Below are 20,456 nucleotides of genomic sequence, written 5' to 3'. Positions count from 1 at the left end.
TTACCTTCAATGAAATAGTTTTTGCCTCATTTTGAAGAGGAAAAGATAAAACAAAAGGGCAATCTTCTCTTTCCCTGAAACTTTTTCTTCAACTTGGTATATACACTTTTAGTTTCTCTGTGGTTATTGTCTTACATATCTTAAAAATGGAAGTTTTCCTTGGCTTCAGTTTGCTCTGTTGGGCTCAGTTACAAGCAGTTGGGTCTTTTCACTGAACCTCACAGACATAATTTGCTGTTACATGTGTATGACAGAGGTCTTGGGTAAGTGTCTTAGTTTCTTAGAGTGAGATGTAGACTTGTTACCTTTATTGCAAATAATTTTATCTAAACTCATGGTGTTCTGAATAAATAGTGAGCCTTGTGCTTCTGGAATGCTGTAAAAGATCTGTCTTTGCCTGAGCTGACTGCTGCTCAACATCTGCAGCCCATGCCCACAGAACTTAATGCCTGTAGTCCTTATTCCTTGTAGTTATATTAATGAGCACCTGAATTTAACATTCATGTGAGTACTATTTAAATAATAGGAGTATGAGCAGGTAAACTTAAAGTCAAGGAAGTGCTTATAGGTTTTATGCTGGAAGTAGGGAGGGGGACATGATTACCTATTAAGCCTTTTGTCATGTAAAAGAAAATGTGGTTCTGCATAGTTTGCTTCTCTGTGCTGTCATTGTGAGGATCCTACTGCTTTTCAGTAATGTCATGAAAGCAGTGTTAAGATGCCTAAGATGCTAACCAGCAGAAAGGTAATTCAGCCAAAGAATATGCAGCTTTCTTCCAGTTTTATACCCTGGAGGAGAAGGAGTAGGACCACAACAGCACTGATTTAAATAATCTTGTGTTTATGAAGTGTCTGAAGTTTCCATGTGCACTCTGTGGTAAACCTCACAAGTCTTAGCTATTGAAAATAGATCTGCTCCAGAATAGATGTAATTGTTTCCAGGCTTCTAGGATACTAGAATATTTCTAGCAAATATGAAGTATGAATAAATACAGTTCTTGACCTCTGGCAGAATCTCTGAGCAAACAAATAAAATCCTGACATTTCCTTTTTCTGTCCTTCACTTAAGGTATGGTGATCCATGCTTAACAGAAAAGATGACACCCTTTCCCCCTTCCTTAAAACAGAATCCAGTGTTCATTAAGTGACTTCATGTGTTAAAACAGTAGTTTCAAGTATTTTCCTATTTTATTGATAGGATTTAAAATCAAGAATTTTGAGTAGTCCTTTCTACTTTACATAATGGCTAAGTTTTGAATAGGTGACTTTTCTGAAGTATCTGAAATGTGTTTAAAGTAACAGCTGCTAATACAAAAGTTTAAACTTCAGTATAGTTTTCATCAATCATTATGCCTTACTCTTGTTTAGAGATCTCAAATGTTCCAATGTTCAATTACTTTAATCTTTAGGAATGACAAAGATGGCCAAAATGATTGACGAGAGACAACAGGAATTAACTCATCAGGAGCATAGGGTTATGCTGGTAAACTCCATGAATACAGTGAAGGAGCTATTGCCAGTACTTATTTCAGGTATGTTTTGCTTTATTTTTTAATGCCATTCTGAATTACTGTTTTTAACTGGAGTTCCAATGTCTTATGTTTATTAAAAATAACCTCAATATCTGTAATCAATTGCAAGTAACTGTGCTTCTTAAAACTACAATCTCTTTGAGATAAAATGGTCCATGCAAAAGGAAATGTTCCATATAAATACAGTAGAAGGTCAACTTGACCACTGATTGGTCTTGCATATACCTTTTTCTAATCTCTGGTATTTTCACAGCTATGAAGATTTTTGTAACCACAAAAAATTCTAAAAGCCAGGGAATAGAAGAGGCCTTGAAAAATCGCAATTTCACAGTAGAGAAAATGAGTGCTGAGATAAATGAAATAATTCGTGTATTGCAACTCACTTCCTGGGATGAAGATGCCTGGGCAAGCAAGGTATTTTCATATCTACGTTTGTATGTAGAAGTCTAGTTTTTACCTACTGTCTTTTACTCTTTTAAACTTGTGCTTTTGAGACCACTGAAATACGTATTTGTGCTTCAGTTTTGTAACACTATGTAATTGCTTCATATAATAACTTCAAGGTCAAGTATCTTCAGAGATAAATATATTCATGTGTCTTTCAAAATGATCTTTCTCTCAGTAAGCAAAGTTAAACTAGTGTGGCATTTGAAGGTGGTTCAGTGGTTTACTACAAATCGGTGGTCAAACAAAAGAAAGATTTATTCATGCTTTAGTTTCAGCATCATTAGGAAGTCCTGGGATATAGTGTATTCCACACAGAGAAGGATATTTTCCCTGTGTACAACTACCCTGCATAATCATTTTTGACATAAGAAAGTTATGAATGAAAGTTACTGTTGTGCACATTCAACTGTTCTTGAAGTTAGGCATTCATAAGTGAGATTGAAATCTTCCTCTAGATCCTGCTAGAAAAGATAAGCTACTGTCACATTCCTCATGCAAAAGTCTTGGAATTGAGAAATTTTAGTTAATTTTGGAGGATTCCTCTTTGAACAGCTGCCCCTTTTCTCCCTGCCCCATTTTTATTCTGGACATGAGAGTAAATTTCAGGTTTTCATCTTGTCTCAAAGAAATCTGTTAGATGGAAGAGGCTTTCTGGGTAAGTCTGATGCCTGTGAAGCTGTCTGATGGACAGGATTGGTTCCTTACAACTCAGTGTTCAGCTGTGTGAATGACTGCAGTCACTTACCTGGAGCTGAGTGCTGCTCTGAAGTGATACTGATGCTACTGAAGTGTCTTGAAGACTGTAAAGCAGGTCTGACAGAATCATGAGTGTTGTGGGCTGACAAATAAATGCAGCTGCATAACTGAAATTCTTGCCAAGTTCTTTTTGAGTACTTGGAAGTAAATTGCTGAAGGTGTTTTTTTTTTAATGCTATGAGCAACAAATAAGCATAAATGTCATAAAAAACTTACTGAGACCTGAAGCCAGACTGGTTAGTAAACAAAGCCTAGCAGGAAATCTAACATTGATGTAACCAAGACATAAAATCACTTTGGGTTATGTTGTTTGGCACTTGACCCTTAGTTTGCCTCTTGAGTTATTTTGTCACTATCACTTCTTTATTGTGACTACTGTATGCATCTCTGTTTTTGTTGTCCTGTTTCTTACCCTTTTCTCACCTTTAGAAGGTAAGCTTTTTTCCACACCCTCCACCTCTACTAAACCCAAAAAAGCATGTCTGTGGGATTTTGTGCTGTGTGCAGACTGTGTGCTGTGCAACTTCTCTATGTGCCAGCTGAGACACTGGCATTTATACTTATGGATATACACAGAGTTTTAAAAAGATCATAATAGCTCTATCCAGCTGTGGCTGTCACTGAGAATGGGAATTGCAAGCTGATCTGCATTAAGGCTCTTTCTGAATCTGATTAAATTTAGGGCAAGATTTTACAGCACATTCTTTCTGAATGCTTTTATGTTCATTTATGAGTCTCTGCAGTGACAAATAAAGGGTCCAGTCATGCAGGAACGAGCTTTCTGCATGGGCAGAAAGCTTTATTAAGTCAAGAATTTTGTCTATTCCATAATGTTTTACCCATAGCCTTCCTTCAGTTCAGATGGTTCAAGTTCTTTAGGTCTAGGCTTAGGACTGCAGTCTTGTATGGGTACTTTTTCAATTCAGTTTTATTTTTGGATTTAAGCTTTCCTCTATGTTATGAAATATGAATACAGTTTTATTGGACACAACAGATTTGGAAATTTTTGTGGTAGAGAAAAATGTCTATTGCAAAGAGTTGGCAATTTAGGCTTAGGAAATTCTTATTCATATTGCTGGTGAGGCAGACTAATAAAGGATTTAATTAAGAAAACAGTTGGTATATTAGCAGTATTTCCTTATGGAAAATAATGGTCATTATGCTTAATGCATAAATACATTGTGTGGATTAGTATAATCAAAGTATTGTTCTGTTCTGAACTGAGAACTTTTAAATTGTATGTTGTTTTTGAATAAAGATATGCTGATGAGTTGGAACTGTAGCACTGGACATTAATCAAACAGTAATGACAAAGTATTTGAATTGAAAAATGCAGTGGGATGAAGAAGCAGAAACTAATTTGCTAATAGCAAACCTATTACAGACCTATTCCTGTATTTGCACGCATATCTAACAATTGACTTGTTATTTTGCTGGGAGGGAGAGGAAGGAGTTGTAGTTGAGGTCACTGTTGCATGTGTTTTGTGCCTGCTGATCAAAGGAAAAATTTTCTCAATGCTTTTCTGGAATAAAGTAAGGTATTTGGGGATGCCCAGCCTTGAATTTTTATCTATGTAGTACATGCTATTGCTGATGTCAGATTTCATTTTATGTTTATTATTCTATCTTGAGTTATTTATACCCTGAGTTATCACAATCTGTCTAGAGATAGTGGAGAATGAACAAGGTATGGAGCCAAACTTGTAGGTTTTGTAGGAGTTGTAGCTGTAGGTGTAAACTGTTTTGTTGGTCTTTTTGGACTCTGCATATTATTATTACTGGATTGCAGTAATCTCTGCTTACACTGGATTTTAAAAATAGTATGGTGCTTTAGAATTGAAATGCTATTCTTGGATTAAATCTTGGGAGAAAGAGTTATATTTATATTTTCATTCATAGCATTGAACTTTTTTTCTTGAATTTTAAGTTTTACAGAGGAATTGATTTTTCTCTTGTATATTATTAGTGTTTATTTTAAAATGAATTTGAAGTAATATTCAATTCAAACATCTTTCATTTCCATGGAATTGGAGGGAGTTAACAGTTGTATGAAGCTGAGAAATATCTAATATCTTGCAGGATTGACCCTGAATGGTGACTAAGCTATCCATCTTGCCAGGACACCGGCTTTGCTTATTTCCTCCAACATTGCCTTCTTTGGTCATGAAATGCAGATATTCTTAGACTAGACCACTTTATTGAGTCAGAGGTTGTTTTACATCCAGCAAGGAATTGTATAGGATTTATTTTATTCTTTTGCACAGCAGAGCCAATACTACGTACTCCTGAATAAGCTCAAAATTCTTGGTAGTGGCAGAAATGATGTAGAGAGGTGTCTTAAATAATATTTGCTTTAGGAATTGGTTTGGAAAAAGTCCAGCTTGCTCTTTTCTCTTCAGACAGTGTTGCCCTAGTTGTTTAACTTGATTAACTGAAATAGTTTCTCTCTTCTGAAAATGTAGTAGTGCTGATTTTGTTAATAGAATTCCTTTTGGCAACAGGGGAACTCTTGGCAGGGAGAGAAGGGAAAGAATCAATTTTTGCTGATAAAACTGCATAAATTTTTTTCCAGAAGAGCAGTAGGATTTAAAAAAAATTCATGCTTGCAACTAATATCCTGTTGGTGAATCCTAAAGAGTTGAATTTTAAACATATTTAGCTGTTTAAGGGAGGAATAAGGTATTTGAACAGCTACAGAAATCAGGACTATCAAGACACTTTCGGGCAGTGAGACCTTGAGCAAGTTGCTGTTGTTTTAGATTGAATGCTTCTGCTTTTGTCTTCCTTCTTCTTTCTTAACAGCCTGAATTGGGAAGTCCAGACCTTTAAGTAGAGCTACACCTTTGTTGGTTGCCAAGTATCTGACACCAGACACAGCTCTGGCAGACACAAAAGTGCTGTACCAACAAACCTAGTTAAGGATGCATTCTAATTTTCTATTGCATTACTCAGCTCACTGCAATGATAACTCCTTATCAGGCTATAGCTGGAGGGGATTCCTTGGCCTGTGAAGATGGGAAATTGGTGCTTGAAGAGCAGTTGTCTTGAAACACTTGAACTGCTATGTTAGGATTTCAGCAGAATTTTTAAAATAGGAAAAAGGGACAGTGTTTTGCCAACATGAGTGCAGAGGAGCACAGGAGAGATAGCAAGACTCACCCTGCAGACTGATCCAGTTATGTGACTTCATCTGACAGGGCAGATGGATCCTGTTGCTGCTGGGGCAGTGCTGGCAATTACAAAATCATGAGTGCAAAACTGGAACACCCATGATTTTGTCCTCAGATATTAAACTTTAGATTCAGAGGCTTTGACATAATTCTGCTGAAACTGCAAATCTGCAGCAGCTGAGACAACACAAAAGCCTGTGACAGTAAAAAGGGAGGGACAAAGAGTTTTCCCAACACTCCTTTCCTCCTCCCACTCCTATCATCTCATTGACACAATAAGAAACATCTGTTGCTTTAAAAAAATTCAATTCCTTGTTTCAAATTATTTCTGGGTAGACAAGTCTGGCACAGACCATTCATTTCAAATTAAAGTGGCTTCAGCCTGATATAAACAACAGAAAACAGTAACACCTACCTTCATAGCTAGTAAGATCTCTATATAGTGATGCCTATATATTTGAATATTCAATGAATACTTGCTTGTCTCTTATACATTGAATGCACAATTCTTGAGCTGTAGAGAAGATGACATTTAAAATAATGTACCCGTCTCCCACCCCTAGCTGCATATCCTACCCTTTGGAAGGGTTTTCAAATAGATCCCAACTAAGTTTGGAGATGTAGTTTTTAGATTTGAGACCCAGTCATCCAGGTGAAAATAATTCTGCTTTTGGTGCTCTCTCTCAGATTGTGTTTTGAGAGCCTTTAAAAATATTCAGCTGCATCAAATGACATTTTAGAAAGCTGATTGCTGAATTATATTATAGCACCTTATGAATACTTGACAGACCAACATGCCTGAATAAAAATGCCAAAATATTCAGTTTTGTATTTTTAAAACTAAGCATGCAGAATGAACAACTCCTCAAAAATGTGGCATTTCTTTAGTGTTGTCAGGATAGCACATAGCAAGATACTGATCACTGATGGTAGCAGGCTCCTCTTCAAAAGCAGTGGACATGGGCAGTCTGATTCAGATGCTACATGAGAGCCAGGCTTCTTTTTTGTCCTCTCTATACCAGTCATGGGATCTTAGATGCATTTCAGATAATTTCCATGATATGTGTGGTAAAAAGCTATTTTGGCCTTTCCACAACTTCTTCCTTAGGTACTTGTTACTGTTTTCAGTCCATCCATTTATGTAAGATGGAAAACTCGTGGCCTCTAGTGGAGGGATGGCACATGAACAGTGCACAGACACAGCAGAGAAATCAGAACTGGGAGGTTGTTTCCCCTGCAGCCAGAGGTGTTGGACAGTAGCGGCATAATAGTGCAAGAAGCAGCTTCTTTGATGCTTCTGGTGGAGGAGTTCAGAGTTTTAAACAATCACATGTAAATACATGTGTTTATCTCCAAAGACATCCAACTCCATATCTGAGACTTTCAGAAATTAGCTGGTAGTTCTATTTTTCTGTAAACAGTAACTGTTTGACTTTAGGCAGCAGAGCAGGTGAGAAATGCAGATGTGCAGCCTCTTACACTGAAGTAGTAAAATGCACCGGCCAATTTCCAGATATGGATACTCCAATTACATCACAACTCTTCTACGTGCCCTGATGTAAAATGGAACTAACTCCAAGATGTGTGCTTATTAGAGCTCCAACTTTAGAAATTAAAGCACTAGTAAATAAAGAAATAGAAAAACCACTAAAATCGCATGCATGATTTCTGCATTTTGAGTGAAATGAAAATGTATGTTCTAACTGGAAAGAAGCAATTATGACCTGCTAGTTTGAAAATGGGTTTTGAGCTGCTTATATGAATGTGTTTTTATAAGTAGACTCTGCATTATAGAACCTTTGTCAGCTTTGGTTGTGTTCATTACTTGTGCTGTGATTTTTTTGTTTTGAGCATTATTTTACTGGTTTCTCTTTTGTAAAGGACACTGAAGCCATGAAGAGAGCTTTGGCCTTAATAGATTCAAAGATGAATCAGGCAAAAGGTTGGCTGAGAGATCCAAATGCACCTCCAGGTAATATTTAAACACAAACAACAGTATAAAGTATTTTGATTTTTGAAGGTATTATTATTTCTGTTGTTTAAGACAAAATGGTCTTTAAGCATTAATAACCCTTACATAGGTGGATCATTCTGAAGGAGCCTGTGTTTATTCCTTTTTTTAGGTACTGGGAATTGAACAAGTTGTGGCTAGTGACCTCAAAAGCTTTGCTGCTTCTCAATGGCCTAAAAGATATGTTTTCCATGGAACATACATATTCTTAATTCGCATTCCAGCAGTAAACCCGAAAACTTGATGAATTGAGCAGTACTTAATTGCAGCCATGGCTAATATTTAAAATCCCTTCTTTTGTATTTTCAAATTTTTATAATTTGAGATTTCCCTAATAGAATCTCTTTAAGTGTTTTTCTTTCAGTCTTGACATAAAAATTTTATTATAAAAATCAGCCATAAACATGCTTAATTGCATTTACTTAAAATTGCATTTACAAACCCCTTTACTTATATAAGGGGTTTGTTTACCTTTTTATGTATCTTTAAAGTAAAAAAACTCGATGGAGGTCTGATCCATTTGAATGTTGAAAGACTTTATCAGATCTACTTCCTCTGAATTGAAAGCCAAACTAATACAGTTGTAAAAGTTGGATGTGAATTTTTTGGTGTATATCTCTGTTTTTGATAAATGTACTTTCATGACTGAACCTAATGCAGTTCACATGGCATGATACCAGTACTTTTCTGGTTGTTTGTGGTGTGTCTCAGGGGATGCTGGTGAGCAGGCCATAAGGCAGATCCTTGATGAGGCTGGCAAGGCAGGAGAGCTGTGTGCAGGCAAAGAGCGCAGAGAGATCCTGGGCACCTGCAAAACCCTGGGGCAAATGACAGATCAGCTGGCTGACCTCCGGGCCAGGTAAAGCTCTTACTTGGATGGACACTTCCCAAGTGCTGTAAAAATGTTTTTTTTTTGCAGTTGTCACTTCCTAACCTGTAGAAAAGCAGGCCAGAACTGCTTTTCTACCTTTTTTACTTCAATGTCTTTTCTCATAAGAATAATATGTTTTAATAAGAGAGATGTTAATTATATAATAAGATAATCAGAATTGCTCAAGTAGATAATTCTGAGTTTGCTTGCTGTCTAACATACAACCTTCCTCCAAATTAGACAGAAAGGAAATTTTAAACTCTCCTGTTACATCTGTTCTCCAAATAGGATATACCCCAGTTACTGTAAGATACATGGATATTCTACTTTTTAGGTGGGTTTTGGGATGTTAGATCACATGTGGTGATTGTTGTTTATCCTTCATTGGCAAATCCTGCTGAGCCTTGTGTGTCACGGGATTGAGACAGCTAAGACATTCTATTTTTGTATTTATATTTTTTATTGATTTGCTGTCCTCACTTAGATGTGGAGAGACTTTAACTCCTGCAGATTCTCACTCTGCATCAGTCTGTAAATGAGGAGAGAAGAGGCCTTGTCCTGGGTACTTTAATGGAACTGTATTCTTAAATAGTTTTACTTTTTGACACTTAAAAAATGTTTATTCTTCTGAGAATGCTAAATGTCACATTCTGGAATAGGGAAAACATGCTCTTAGTTTTTCTCTTCTTCTGTTCCTCAGTTATTTTTTGTTTCATTAATGAGGAGGAAACAAAATCTGATTAAATACTATATCTCTTGCAATAATTGCTGGGAACACTCATAAACAGGTTTTGTTGCCTCTTCACTAGAAAATAACTTTTATCAGTCCTGAGCTGAATCTGTGGTGTTCTTTTTGTCTGGGGCAGAGGCCAGGGAGCCACACCCATGGCAATGCAGAAAGCCCAGCAGGTGTCCCAGGGCCTGGACTTGCTCACTGCCAAGGTGGAGAATGCAGCCCGCAAGCTGGAGGCCATGACCAACTCCAAGCAGGCAATTGCCAAGAAGATTGATGCTGCTCAGGTACCACTAGTGATTAATAAATCCTTCAGAATGTGATTACATTGCTGCTGTTAGAGCTGTTATACTGAACTACTGTAGTTGTTTTCAAACAAAACACAATTACTTGATAGGAAGAACATAGAGAGGATACTTGCTTTAACAAAGAAAAATCTTAAATTCAGTAATTTATGCAGTAATTAATAGTAATTAAGTGTGAGCTATGTTTCAGTTGATTATCTTTTTTGGTAACTTACTTGGCATTGCTAAAAATTTCAAGGCTATTAAATTAAAATGATGAAACACCCTAAATTTGCAGATAAACTACTCCTATTAAAGAATAGAAGAGTTTCAGATTGAACGGACTTATTTGTGCATAAAACCAGAAATTGCTTTTGAGAAGTATTTTCTGTTAAATGAAGTTTTGAAAGCCATATTGGTATTTCTTCCTCTATAAAAACATATATAGAATAAACACTACTTTTGTGTCTTCACTTGTACACAACTTATTTCTATTAAGAATTGGCTGGCAGATCCTAATGCGGGCAGTGAAGGAGAAGAGCATATTCGGGGTATTATGGCTGAAGCAAGAAAAGTTGCAGAACTATGTGAGGAGCCTAAAGAAAGAGATGATATCCTTCGTTCCTTGGGGGAAATCTCTGCTTTGACAGCCAAGCTGTCAGAGATGCGACGACAGTAAGTGTTTGTTATATCACCATTAATATTTGAATGTGGTTCTGAATAAATTTATTTTGTGAAATTTGAATTAATTTATTTTCACATGCAGTTCACAATGCTGAGTAAGATGAGAATATTGATGATTAAAATAAACCCTTTTTAGTTCCTCAGCCTAGTGGAGCTAGCTTGCACTAGCTTCCTTTTTAAAAAAAGGTAACCAGAGATGTATTACATAGAAGTGTTTTCTTTCTACTGCCTATGGAATATTTGAGAAGGAAACTGAAGCCAGAAGAGCTCATTTGTACTGTTGAAGCAACAAGGTGTAATGGGAGATATAAGTTTGCTTATGCAGATGTCATCACTGTTTTTTTTGCTAAGTTTACTAAATATCAAGGTGGAATATCTACCACTTCTGTTGCTGTCAGTGTTCTAAGCTGTAAGTGCAAACTATGCCAAAGATAAGACTTTCAGGAATTATATTTCTATATCAGTTTTGCAAAGAGGCTGCTTGAGAGTGGAAGAGGAGAAACAGTTATTGTACAAAGTGTGATCTTCACCTCAGGCCAGTTACAATATACCGATAAATCTATTTCTCACTTCATTAGTCAGATGCTTTAATCATGTTTTTATTGAGCTTTAGCTGCAGAAAGTCTTAATGTGCTCCCTTTTGTCAAGTTTATATATAGCCTTTGTTCTGTGGCTGCTTACTTTTCTGCTTGTAATCTGGCATGATTGCAGTTGCTCATAAGACAGCCATGGAAATGGGAAATCAATTCTTACACCAGTACTAGCAGTGACAGAACTATGCCTTCCCCCTCCTCAGTGCTGTACTGAACATATGTAATGTCCAGGTACCACAGCAGAGAATTGCTCCTCAGTCTCAACCCAAGTGTCAAATTCAACCTTATTTAAAAATACCAGGTACCTTTTATTGTGTCTTCCTGCTGAATTTGAGATAATCTGTGAATGACCTTTACATGACTACGCTCTTTTTTTTTTTTTTCAATCCTTAGTGGGAAAGGTGACTCTCCTGAGGCCCGTGCTTTGGCTAAGCAAATAGCTACATCACTTCAGAATTTACAGTCCAAAACAAACAGGGCTGTAGCAAACACGAGGCCAGTTAAAGCAGCTGTCCATTTGGAGGGCAAGATTGAACAAGCTCAGAGGTGGATAGACAATCCTACAGTTGCTGATCGGGGAGTGGGTAAGTGTTTCTCTGTGATTTTCTCCCAATTTTAGAATTAAACCTGTTACTAATTTTTGTGGTGGAAATTACTGCACCTGAGATGCTGAGGATGCCTTGAATCTTCACTGGTGCAGAGACTTGAAGATTTATAACTAAGTCCTGATTGCAATTACAGAATGAAGCTGGCCTATGATTCTTTTTGTGCTCTTTTCTAAAGAATGGAAGCACATGTGCTGTAGAGAAGACAAACCTAAGATTGCTCCTTGTTTTTCTTATTATGCGAATATGGTATCTCAAACTTGAATTTATACCTACTCCAGCAAATTGAATAATTAAGTCCTTCAGAGAAGAGAAAAACACTCATGAACCTGACCTAAAAGTATTATTTCTTGTATGGTTTCTGGGTTATCTGAGGAGAATGCTAGTAATTAAAGAGAAAGGGGATCTGATAATCCCAGTATGCTCTTGATGATCATATAACTGGTTCAGGAGTTGCTGGCACTTGGCAGGATACTCGTAAGAAAAGTAAGTTAAGAATATAAAAGATGGCAGCAGTGCTGAGTGATTCTTGGATAGTCTGGTGCTGTGACAACTTCTAAGTAATTTTAAGCTTCATCACAAACTTGGATAACTTGTGGGTTAGCATTAGCTTACAATTATTCTTCAGTAGCTCTTTAATAGACTTAATGCATGATGAGTTCTTTTAAAAGAATACTGCTATTGTATTACTGAAAGAACAGAGAATTACATTCCTCTGAATGAGCAGGAAGCATCTGGAAATGAATGAAGGAAATTACCAATGCTAAAAATAATTTTTTTTAACAGAAAAGCTTTTGACACACTGTGGAGGCTTTGTAAGGTGTTCCCTATCCCCACTGACACTTCCAACCCAGATTACTTGTCACTTCTTACTTATGACTTCTGGAATTCTGGGAGAGGGCATTTGGCTTTTTAAGTTATGTTTTCTCCTTGTCTTTTCTTCACCTCTTGCTCCTCATCTTTTAATGATGTGAGAAGATGAGTTGCAGTATGAGTTTGCAAGTGCTTTCTGTTGGAGTCAACAGATCAGTTATTTAGAAATACCTGACAGCTGCCATGGTTAATTTTTGTCAAACCACTCTAGTTAAAAAGGATGTATCTCTAGCCAGAGTTGCTGAATGAAGCAAAAAGAAACTGGAGACAGTTGAATTCCTCTGTGGCTTTGAAGTGTAATTATTCAGTGATAAAGCGCACAGGATCTTTTCCACTGCCTAGACAAGTGTTGTTAGGAGCTCAAGGATTGTGATGTGTGTCTGTGTGTGCAGTGCCCTGGGCTGGCAGTGAGTTGTGTGCCCTGTCCCTGCAGGTCAGGCTGCCATCCGTGGGCTGGTGGCCGAGGGCCGGCGCTTGGCCAATGTCATGATGGGCCCGTACCGGCAAGACCTGCTGGCCAAGTGCGACCGCGTGGACCAGCTCTCTGCACAGCTGGCTGAGCTGGCTGCCCGAGGGGAGGGAGAGTCCCCCCAGGCCAGGGCCATCGCTGCTCAGCTCCAGGACTCGCTGAAGGTAAGGACCTGTTCTCCTGCACACCATCCACTGCAGCGCTTGGCTCCTCTGAGCCAACTTTGTGTGTGTGGAGCATCCGTGAAAACGTGCAGCTACAGACCTGTTGGTTTAGCTGAGGTGCTTTAACCTCTATGGCATGATAACAAGGCCTTTGTAGAAAGTTTGCTTTAATTTCGAATGAACAGTTTGGAAGTCTCTCCCAAAAGAAAATTGCTAGCACCACAAATTTGAGGGGCAAGGTCTCAAATCATGCTGTTCATAGCTTTTAATGCTGCTTCAAGGAGTGGTATGTAAGCTTTGTATATTTCAAATTATGTAAAAGGTGATTATTTTGTCATAAAAAGGTAATTTTATCTTAATGTCTGCTGTTGGAACAGACTTACTTTGCAAGAGAAGGTTTTATGGGAATTGAATCTTTACAACTTTGTATCCCTCTATCAATTATTCTCCACTTTTTTAAAGGATCTTAAAACACGAATGCAAGAAGCAATGACCCAGGAAGTTTCTGATGTTTTTAGTGACACTACAACTCCTATTAAATTGTTAGCAGTAGCAGCCACTGCTCCCTCTGATGCTCCCAACAGAGATGAGGCAAGTATACCCAGGTGGTCTTTTCTTTCCATGTAAAGCTTCAGTTATTGTTTAGTTTTACCTGAATTGGTATTTTGAAAAATAAATCAGTGCTCTGAAAAATGAACTGGTATTTTTTTTTCCTCAAGTTTGTGATACATGCTTATTAATTCTGACAACATAATGATTACTATGCAACTCTCTCCAGACTCCTGGAGAGTATGAATTGTATAACCCTGGAAACAGTGTTCCTGACTTCAGTAAATACCAAAAATGTCTCCCTGTGTTGTAGGTACCAGATTGCCTTCAGTGGGCTACAGAATTCTTGTGCAAAAATCCTTAATGCTCTAGTTGGTGGATTTTTATATCTCAGCATTACACAAGCTGATTACAATAGTCAAATTCATGCCAGAATTAATCAACAGATTAAACCCGTTCTCTTGCTGGATATTGTTTCCTGTTCTTGAGGGCCACTGGCTGCACATGAAGTACATAAAATGCAGTGTCTGGCAGTTCTGTTTGGCTGTTTTGGCTTTTGGCTATGTGATCAAAATAATTCCCAAGGCCTTGGAGAATTCAGCTTTATGGCAGGATAGCTTTTTGTCCAAGTATTCTGTTTCTTGAATATCTAAGGACTGTAAAAGGAGGGATTTTTTTCCAGTGTGAATTTTTAGTGTAAACCCCCTTATTTATCGTTTAAATATAGTTACTTTTGTATTATGGGTTTGAAGATGAATCTCTGAGCTAAAATAGTTTTAATAGAGTATTTCTTGCAGCAGTAGTCATCAGGAATTACTGAACTTCATACCTTGAAGCTATAAAGCGTATATATACATCTCCTTAGTTGTCCCATTGAGTTAGTAAAGAAGCAAGTCTGGTAATGTAAAGATTAAAGAAAACTAAATGCCTTCAAATCTTTTGTGTCCTTTTGTATCCTCTCAGGATGAGTTAAGTGGGGATGTTGCAAATGTGTCTCTGACACTTTGTAGAAATTGTGTATTCTGTTAAGGAGGTTAGGGGTTTTAAAAATGTTTTTTTTTCCCCTCTTTTGACAACTAGGTGTTTGATGAAAGAGCAGCAAACTTTGAAAACCATGCTGCTAAACTGGGAGCTACAGCAGAAAAAGCAGCTGCAGTTGGAACTGCCAATAAAACTACTGTGGAGGGCATTCAGGCAACAGTGAAATCAGCAAGGGAACTCACCCCACAGGTGCTTGATGGGTTTGAAGGGCTGTTAAAAGGGCTGGGAATGACTTCTGGGGAGTTTTCCTTATGCTTCTGTTCTCAAAGAAAGTCACTAATACCAACCAGGAACATAGTGCTGACACTCTTAAAAGAGAAATGGCAAATATTTTTACACATGATACTAAGTAGAACAAAGTAATCAAATGACATGTTTTATTCTTCAACTCTTGGACAGAAGTGTCTGACTTTTTACTTGAAACAAAATGATTTTGAGGCTTAGTAAAATATGTAAGCGGAAAAAATGCTCCTTTTTTTTTTTCCAAAACAAACTTATGTTGTTGGTAGTGTAGTAAGTATTGTACTTGAGTGCTTTCAAGAGTTGTTTATAAGATAAATTAATATGTAATTGAAGTTCCAGAATAAAGTATTTGTGCCAGCTAATTTCAGAACTATGGTAGATCTTCAAGGAGCCAGATGTTGCACTAGAGCTAATGAACTAGGTTTTCAAATGTGGAGCTACACATCCAGTCCTGAAAAAACAAATGCATTTTCAAGAATGTGCATCACGTTGTTGTGTACTGATAATTAAAAACGTCATCTTTTGGCAGGTAGTATCAGCAGCTCGTATCCTCCTGAGAAATCCTGGAAATCAAGCTGCTTATGAACATTTTGAGACCATGAAAAACCAATGGATTGATAATGTAGAAAAAATGACAGGTAAAGTAGGAATTTTTGTTGAAGATCCCTACCTGTGGCTAACTAGCTTGTATAGATTTTTCTCCATTCTGTTTGGATTTATGAAACATGTAAAGATTAATGACTGATTAAAAATAAATTAAGAGAAGTGGGAATGTGCTCTGACTCTGGGAATATGTGTATGTTACAGGATATACAAAATAGCTGGTTTCTGTTCTGTAATTACTGAGCTGTAGAAGGGGAAATCCTGCTTTAGTTCTTCTTTGGGAAAATCAAAATACCGTATTTTTTATTGCACTTGCTATTTTAGCAGTATATCACTTGACAACTTGAGGTTTTCTTCTCTATAATCTTGGCATGTTGAAATAGGACAGATAATTAACTGAAGGAAAGAAAGCATGTTCAAAATATTGTAACAGCTCGATGAACACAGAGATTAAGACAAAGCTACTGATCCTGCTGAGGCACTGAAATGCTTCAGTCCTTTCCAAGAGCAAATCCTTTGCACTGACCTGCTGAGCAGCTGTGACTGTACTATCTCCTCCTTCACCCCAGTAATTAAATCCTGGGTATTTCAAATCTCACTGCCTTGTCACTATGAATCACTCCTATGTAAAAAGCACACGCAAAGGGATATTTCCTTTGGAATGAATGGGAGAGTACAAAAAGTACTGAATATGCTTAAAGAAAATTTGGTGTGAAGAAAGAATCTCAGCTGCATATACTGTGTAAGCCAGTTCTTGACTGAAACTACATTCCATGGTAGAGAAGTAAGAGCTTCACCACAGTAACTGTCACACAGGTCCAACAGAATCAGAAGTTAAACTGCAGCAGTACTTTGGTCTGATTTCCATGCCCTCTTCTGCTCTTCCCCACACCCCAGTTTAAAAATACTTTTCTGGTTTTGAATTATCTCTGGAATACCAAATATTCCTTTCTACAGATGAAACTAAGATATTAATATATTTAACTTTTATTTTAGGGTTGGTGGATGAAGCCATTGATACTAAATCTCTGTTGGATGCATCAGAAGAGGCCATTAAGAAGGACCTGGATAAATGTAAAGTTGCCATGGCCAACATGCAGCCTCAGATGCTGGTGGCTGGTGCCACCAGCATTGCCAGGCGAGCAAACCGCATCCTGCTGGTCGCCAAACGGGAGGTGGAGAATTCTGAAGACCCCAAATTCCGGGAGGCTGTTAAAGCAGCCTCTGATGAGCTGAGCAAAACTATATCACCCATGGTAATGGATGCTAAAGCTGTGGCAGGCAACATTTCTGATCCTGGTAAGGATTCAGCTAATTTAAAATGTGCCTTTTATTGACTGAGATGATGTGAAGTAGTGCTCGTTTTTTTCTTACACAGCTGTGTATCTCCTTTTATGTAAATATGGTGTGCACTTACATCTCAGAATGATGAAATCAAGCTCACACCATTAACTGCTGCATCCTGCTGTTCTAAAATGCAATCAAAGGCCTTTGACATATTCAAGGGAAAAGGATTCAGCATTCTAGCATGATATGCAATTTCATGTTCTTAATTAGAAGCATTTGTTACTGGTTTTAAGTAATACTACTTTATATAAGAAAATATTATGTAGTTTTTTGATTCTAAAAGTTGTTCAGGGAATTACTTGGGCTGCTGATAAGTGATTATTACTCAGCCAAGGCTTTATTGTATGTATGTTGCATATGACACTAACATTTCAAGCATGCAAGTCTGCTGTAAGCAATTTGGTAGTTTTTAAACACACATATAAGTGTACTTGGCACAGTGCATTATAGAAGTAATATTTTTGGGTAGTGTTCTAAATATTACCAAGTTCTATTGGACTGGTATTAAACTGGTAATGAAACTTTTGTTCAGGTTTGCAGAAGAGTTTCTTGGATTCTGGATACAAAATTCTGGGAGCTGTGGCCAAAGTCAGAGAAGCCTTCCAGCCTCAGGAACCAGATTTTCCTCCTCCTCCTCCTGACCTTGAGCACCTTCATGTAAGTGGAGGTAGTTTGTAATAAAATACGCAGTTGTCATTGACGTGTGGATTACACTGAAATTACTGAAGTGTATTATAATTATTCCTTAGAAATAAAAGGTATTGTCTGGCCAGCCACACATACAAATAGCCTCAAGTCTAAAAAATACCAATCTAGCATTCAAAAGGAAAGATTAATTTCTTTAACAGGAAGCACTTGAAAAACTGGAAAAAGACTTGAGGTCATAGAGTCATGTGTTGCCATGACACCATCATTTACTCAATCTTGGCTCTATTTTCATTGCACTCAATGAGATGTTTGTCTTCCTCAGCTGACTGATGAGCTCGCTCCTCCAAAACCACCCCTGCCAGAGGGTGAGGTTCCCCCACCCAGACCACCACCACCTGAGGAGAAGGATGAAGAGTTCCCAGAGCAAAAGGCAGGAGAGGCAATCAATCAGCCCATGATGATGGCTGCTAGACAGTTGCACGATGAAGCCCGGAAATGGTCTAGCAAGGTAAGAAATTGTTGTAAGTGTTTTGTGCTAAAAGGATTCTCTTTTAATTTTATTTTCAGGATCAGTGTGTTTCATCTTATGACAGTGTCTTTCACAGACTAAACAGAAAAAATATCTCCTGCAGGAGGAATGAAAACCCTTTCAAGATCAGAGTGAACTAGGGTCAACAATACTTGGAATTGTTAGACTGCTTTATTAACATACCCCTGGGAACACAAATATGCTCTGTATGCTAAGCTGTTTGTGATCATTGGTGCTGGTATTGCCTAGAGAGTCACTAATACTTATGCTTGTGCAGGGCGACAAGCTGATTGCTGTATAAAAGTGACTTTGAAAAGTCTGTATGGAAAAGTCCATACAGATGTTGCAGATGCCAGCTGCAGGAATCGTAACCTGATTTGCTTAATTCTGGAAGAAGCTGCAAGGTACTTTGCAGTTAACCTGATGCATTTATGATGGGAAAAATGACCAGATACAGGTGGTGTGGTCTCATTCTTTTTTTTTGGAGTGACTCACATTTGCTATTAAGGCTGAAATCCTGAATTTCCATCCCATTTCAGTGCTATGATGAAGAAGTGTGAATTTGTTGGTCTCATAAATGCTAATATCACTTTATTTTGCTTTTCTCCTTTCTTCCTCCTTCCCCCAAGAGCTACATTTTTCCTCTGGCAGAAGCTGAATGCTGAGTAAGAACTTCAGAGATTTAGTCTTCTGCAAGTGTAAATTTAAGGGTCAGAATTTGGCTTTTATAATCTCACCCTTTCTCTGCACTAAATTAGGTGGTGAGTAAGGAGATAAACTCGAATAGCTTACAGAATCAACTTCAGTGCTTTGGGCTAAAGGAACATCTGTTTTGGAAGTACAGATAAAATAGGAAAGTTTTTGCAAATCTGTCTCTTGTCCAAAATCCAAAGCTCTATTTTCCCCACACTTCTGGATATACCAAACACATTCTTACATTACTAAAGGGACAGTACTGGAATGTATTAGTGATCTCAGAAAGCAATTTTGAGGCTAAAAGCCTTAATTTTGGTTTCCTAATTGTGTTTTGATGTTGGAATCCCAGAACTGGTAACTTAACAATACAGAGTAGGTAATAAAATGCTTTTACCATATATGTCTTTAAAAAATATTGATAACATTCTTCTAAGAATGAAAATCTGGTTTATCTCCTTTGCAAAAGCAGCTCTTCACTGAGTGGCTTTTGGGCTTTCATGTACTCCATTTTTCTCATGGAACACCAGCTGAACAATGTCTATTGCTTTAGTGTCTCTGGCTTCTCCCTCATTTGGATAAATCAGAAAATGAGGGATATCTGGATACTTTTCATTAGATTAGGACTGAAATAAAAACTGCCTTTGAAAGGTGAGTTGATTTGGCCTTACAAGTGTTAGAACTTCCAAAATTCTTGTATGTTGTTGTTGACAAAGATGGGTTTTTTTTCTAGAAAAGGCTGTATCTTAAGCAAAATGCAATTGCAAATGCAGTTTTTGGTAAGGATACCTTTACTTTTATCACACTTGGCTTTAGTTGAAGAAATACAGTTAGCAAACTTGTAGACTATTTTTGTATTGAAATATTGCTGTCTTATTAATGCCTATATTGTTATACCTCTTACCTCTTCCTTGAGAACGTCTCTAACATAATTTATTTGCTTGAACCCCTCCTTTCTTTTTTTTTTAAGGTAATGGATACAACATATCGTGACAAAACAGTATCATATGCCTCATAATCCTCTTTTTAAATTAATTTCGTTTCAGTCTTCTTCTAGAACTGCAATATTCATGGCATTCAACATCCCCTCTTCTTTTTCCAACCCTGTGTTTCTCTTTTACATGTTCTGTGTGGTACCTCAGTACTCACTTCTACAGCGTCTTCCATCCCATCTCTGTTTTGTGACTCTACAACAAGCAGTGTCAGTGGCTTTTCAGTGCTCCTGCTGCTATCTGCTCTTATCACACATATGAATGGGCTTCCATACAAAGCTTTGTATCTGCACAAATACCACAGTCATCAGCTGCTGTGCCTGCTCCTGTGCAGTCAGAACGGCTTCCATTGAGACAAAAAAGCCATTCATTTCATTATTGACCTGCCAGTAAAATGTTCTGTGGGTCAGCCTCTGTCCGCAGAAGCTGAGTGCTCAGATGGAAAATGTTGCTGCATATTTGAATTAACTTCTTAATACTTGTGGTAACTTTGGTTCACAGGTGAACTGTTTGTTTCTTTCTGCTAATCTTATATCCCTTACCCTCCTCCCCTTGACCTGATCCTAGAGCTGCCTTGTCAGATCCTGAGAGGCCAAGAGGATGTTTTTGTCACTAAAAA

General features: G+C 37.6%; 1 protein-coding gene across 2 annotated transcripts in view; it reads left to right on the top strand.

The window, feature by feature from the left end:
* The window catches only part of VCL (vinculin), a 55,320-nt gene that overhangs the window by 28,143 nt on the left and 6,721 nt on the right, over positions 1-20,456 (top strand). For both annotated transcript variants that reach the window (XM_083866303.1, XM_083866302.1), the window contains exons 5-18: positions 1,410-1,532; positions 1,786-1,946; positions 7,787-7,877; positions 8,628-8,775; positions 9,654-9,807; positions 10,304-10,479; positions 11,475-11,665; positions 12,993-13,192; positions 13,655-13,783; positions 14,822-14,971; positions 15,555-15,663; positions 16,625-16,927; positions 17,508-17,632; positions 17,946-18,131. In XM_083866303.1, the coding sequence (XP_083722429.1) occupies positions 1,410-1,532; positions 1,786-1,946; positions 7,787-7,877; positions 8,628-8,775; positions 9,654-9,807; positions 10,304-10,479; positions 11,475-11,665; positions 12,993-13,192; positions 13,655-13,783; positions 14,822-14,971; positions 15,555-15,663; positions 16,625-16,927; positions 17,508-17,632; positions 17,946-18,131 (2,246 nt within the window). The remainder of the gene's footprint in view (positions 1-1,409; positions 1,533-1,785; positions 1,947-7,786; positions 7,878-8,627; positions 8,776-9,653; positions 9,808-10,303; positions 10,480-11,474; positions 11,666-12,992; positions 13,193-13,654; positions 13,784-14,821; positions 14,972-15,554; positions 15,664-16,624; positions 16,928-17,507; positions 17,633-17,945; positions 18,132-20,456) is intronic.

This window comes from Zosterops lateralis (genome assembly GCF_965231275.1).
Source record: "Zosterops lateralis genome assembly, chromosome: 8".
In the NCBI taxonomy this organism is placed as follows: Eukaryota; Metazoa; Chordata; class Aves; order Passeriformes; family Zosteropidae; genus Zosterops; species Zosterops lateralis.
Note: the sequence above shows the minus strand (reverse complement) of the source record. Positions and strands in the feature narration are given on the sequence as shown.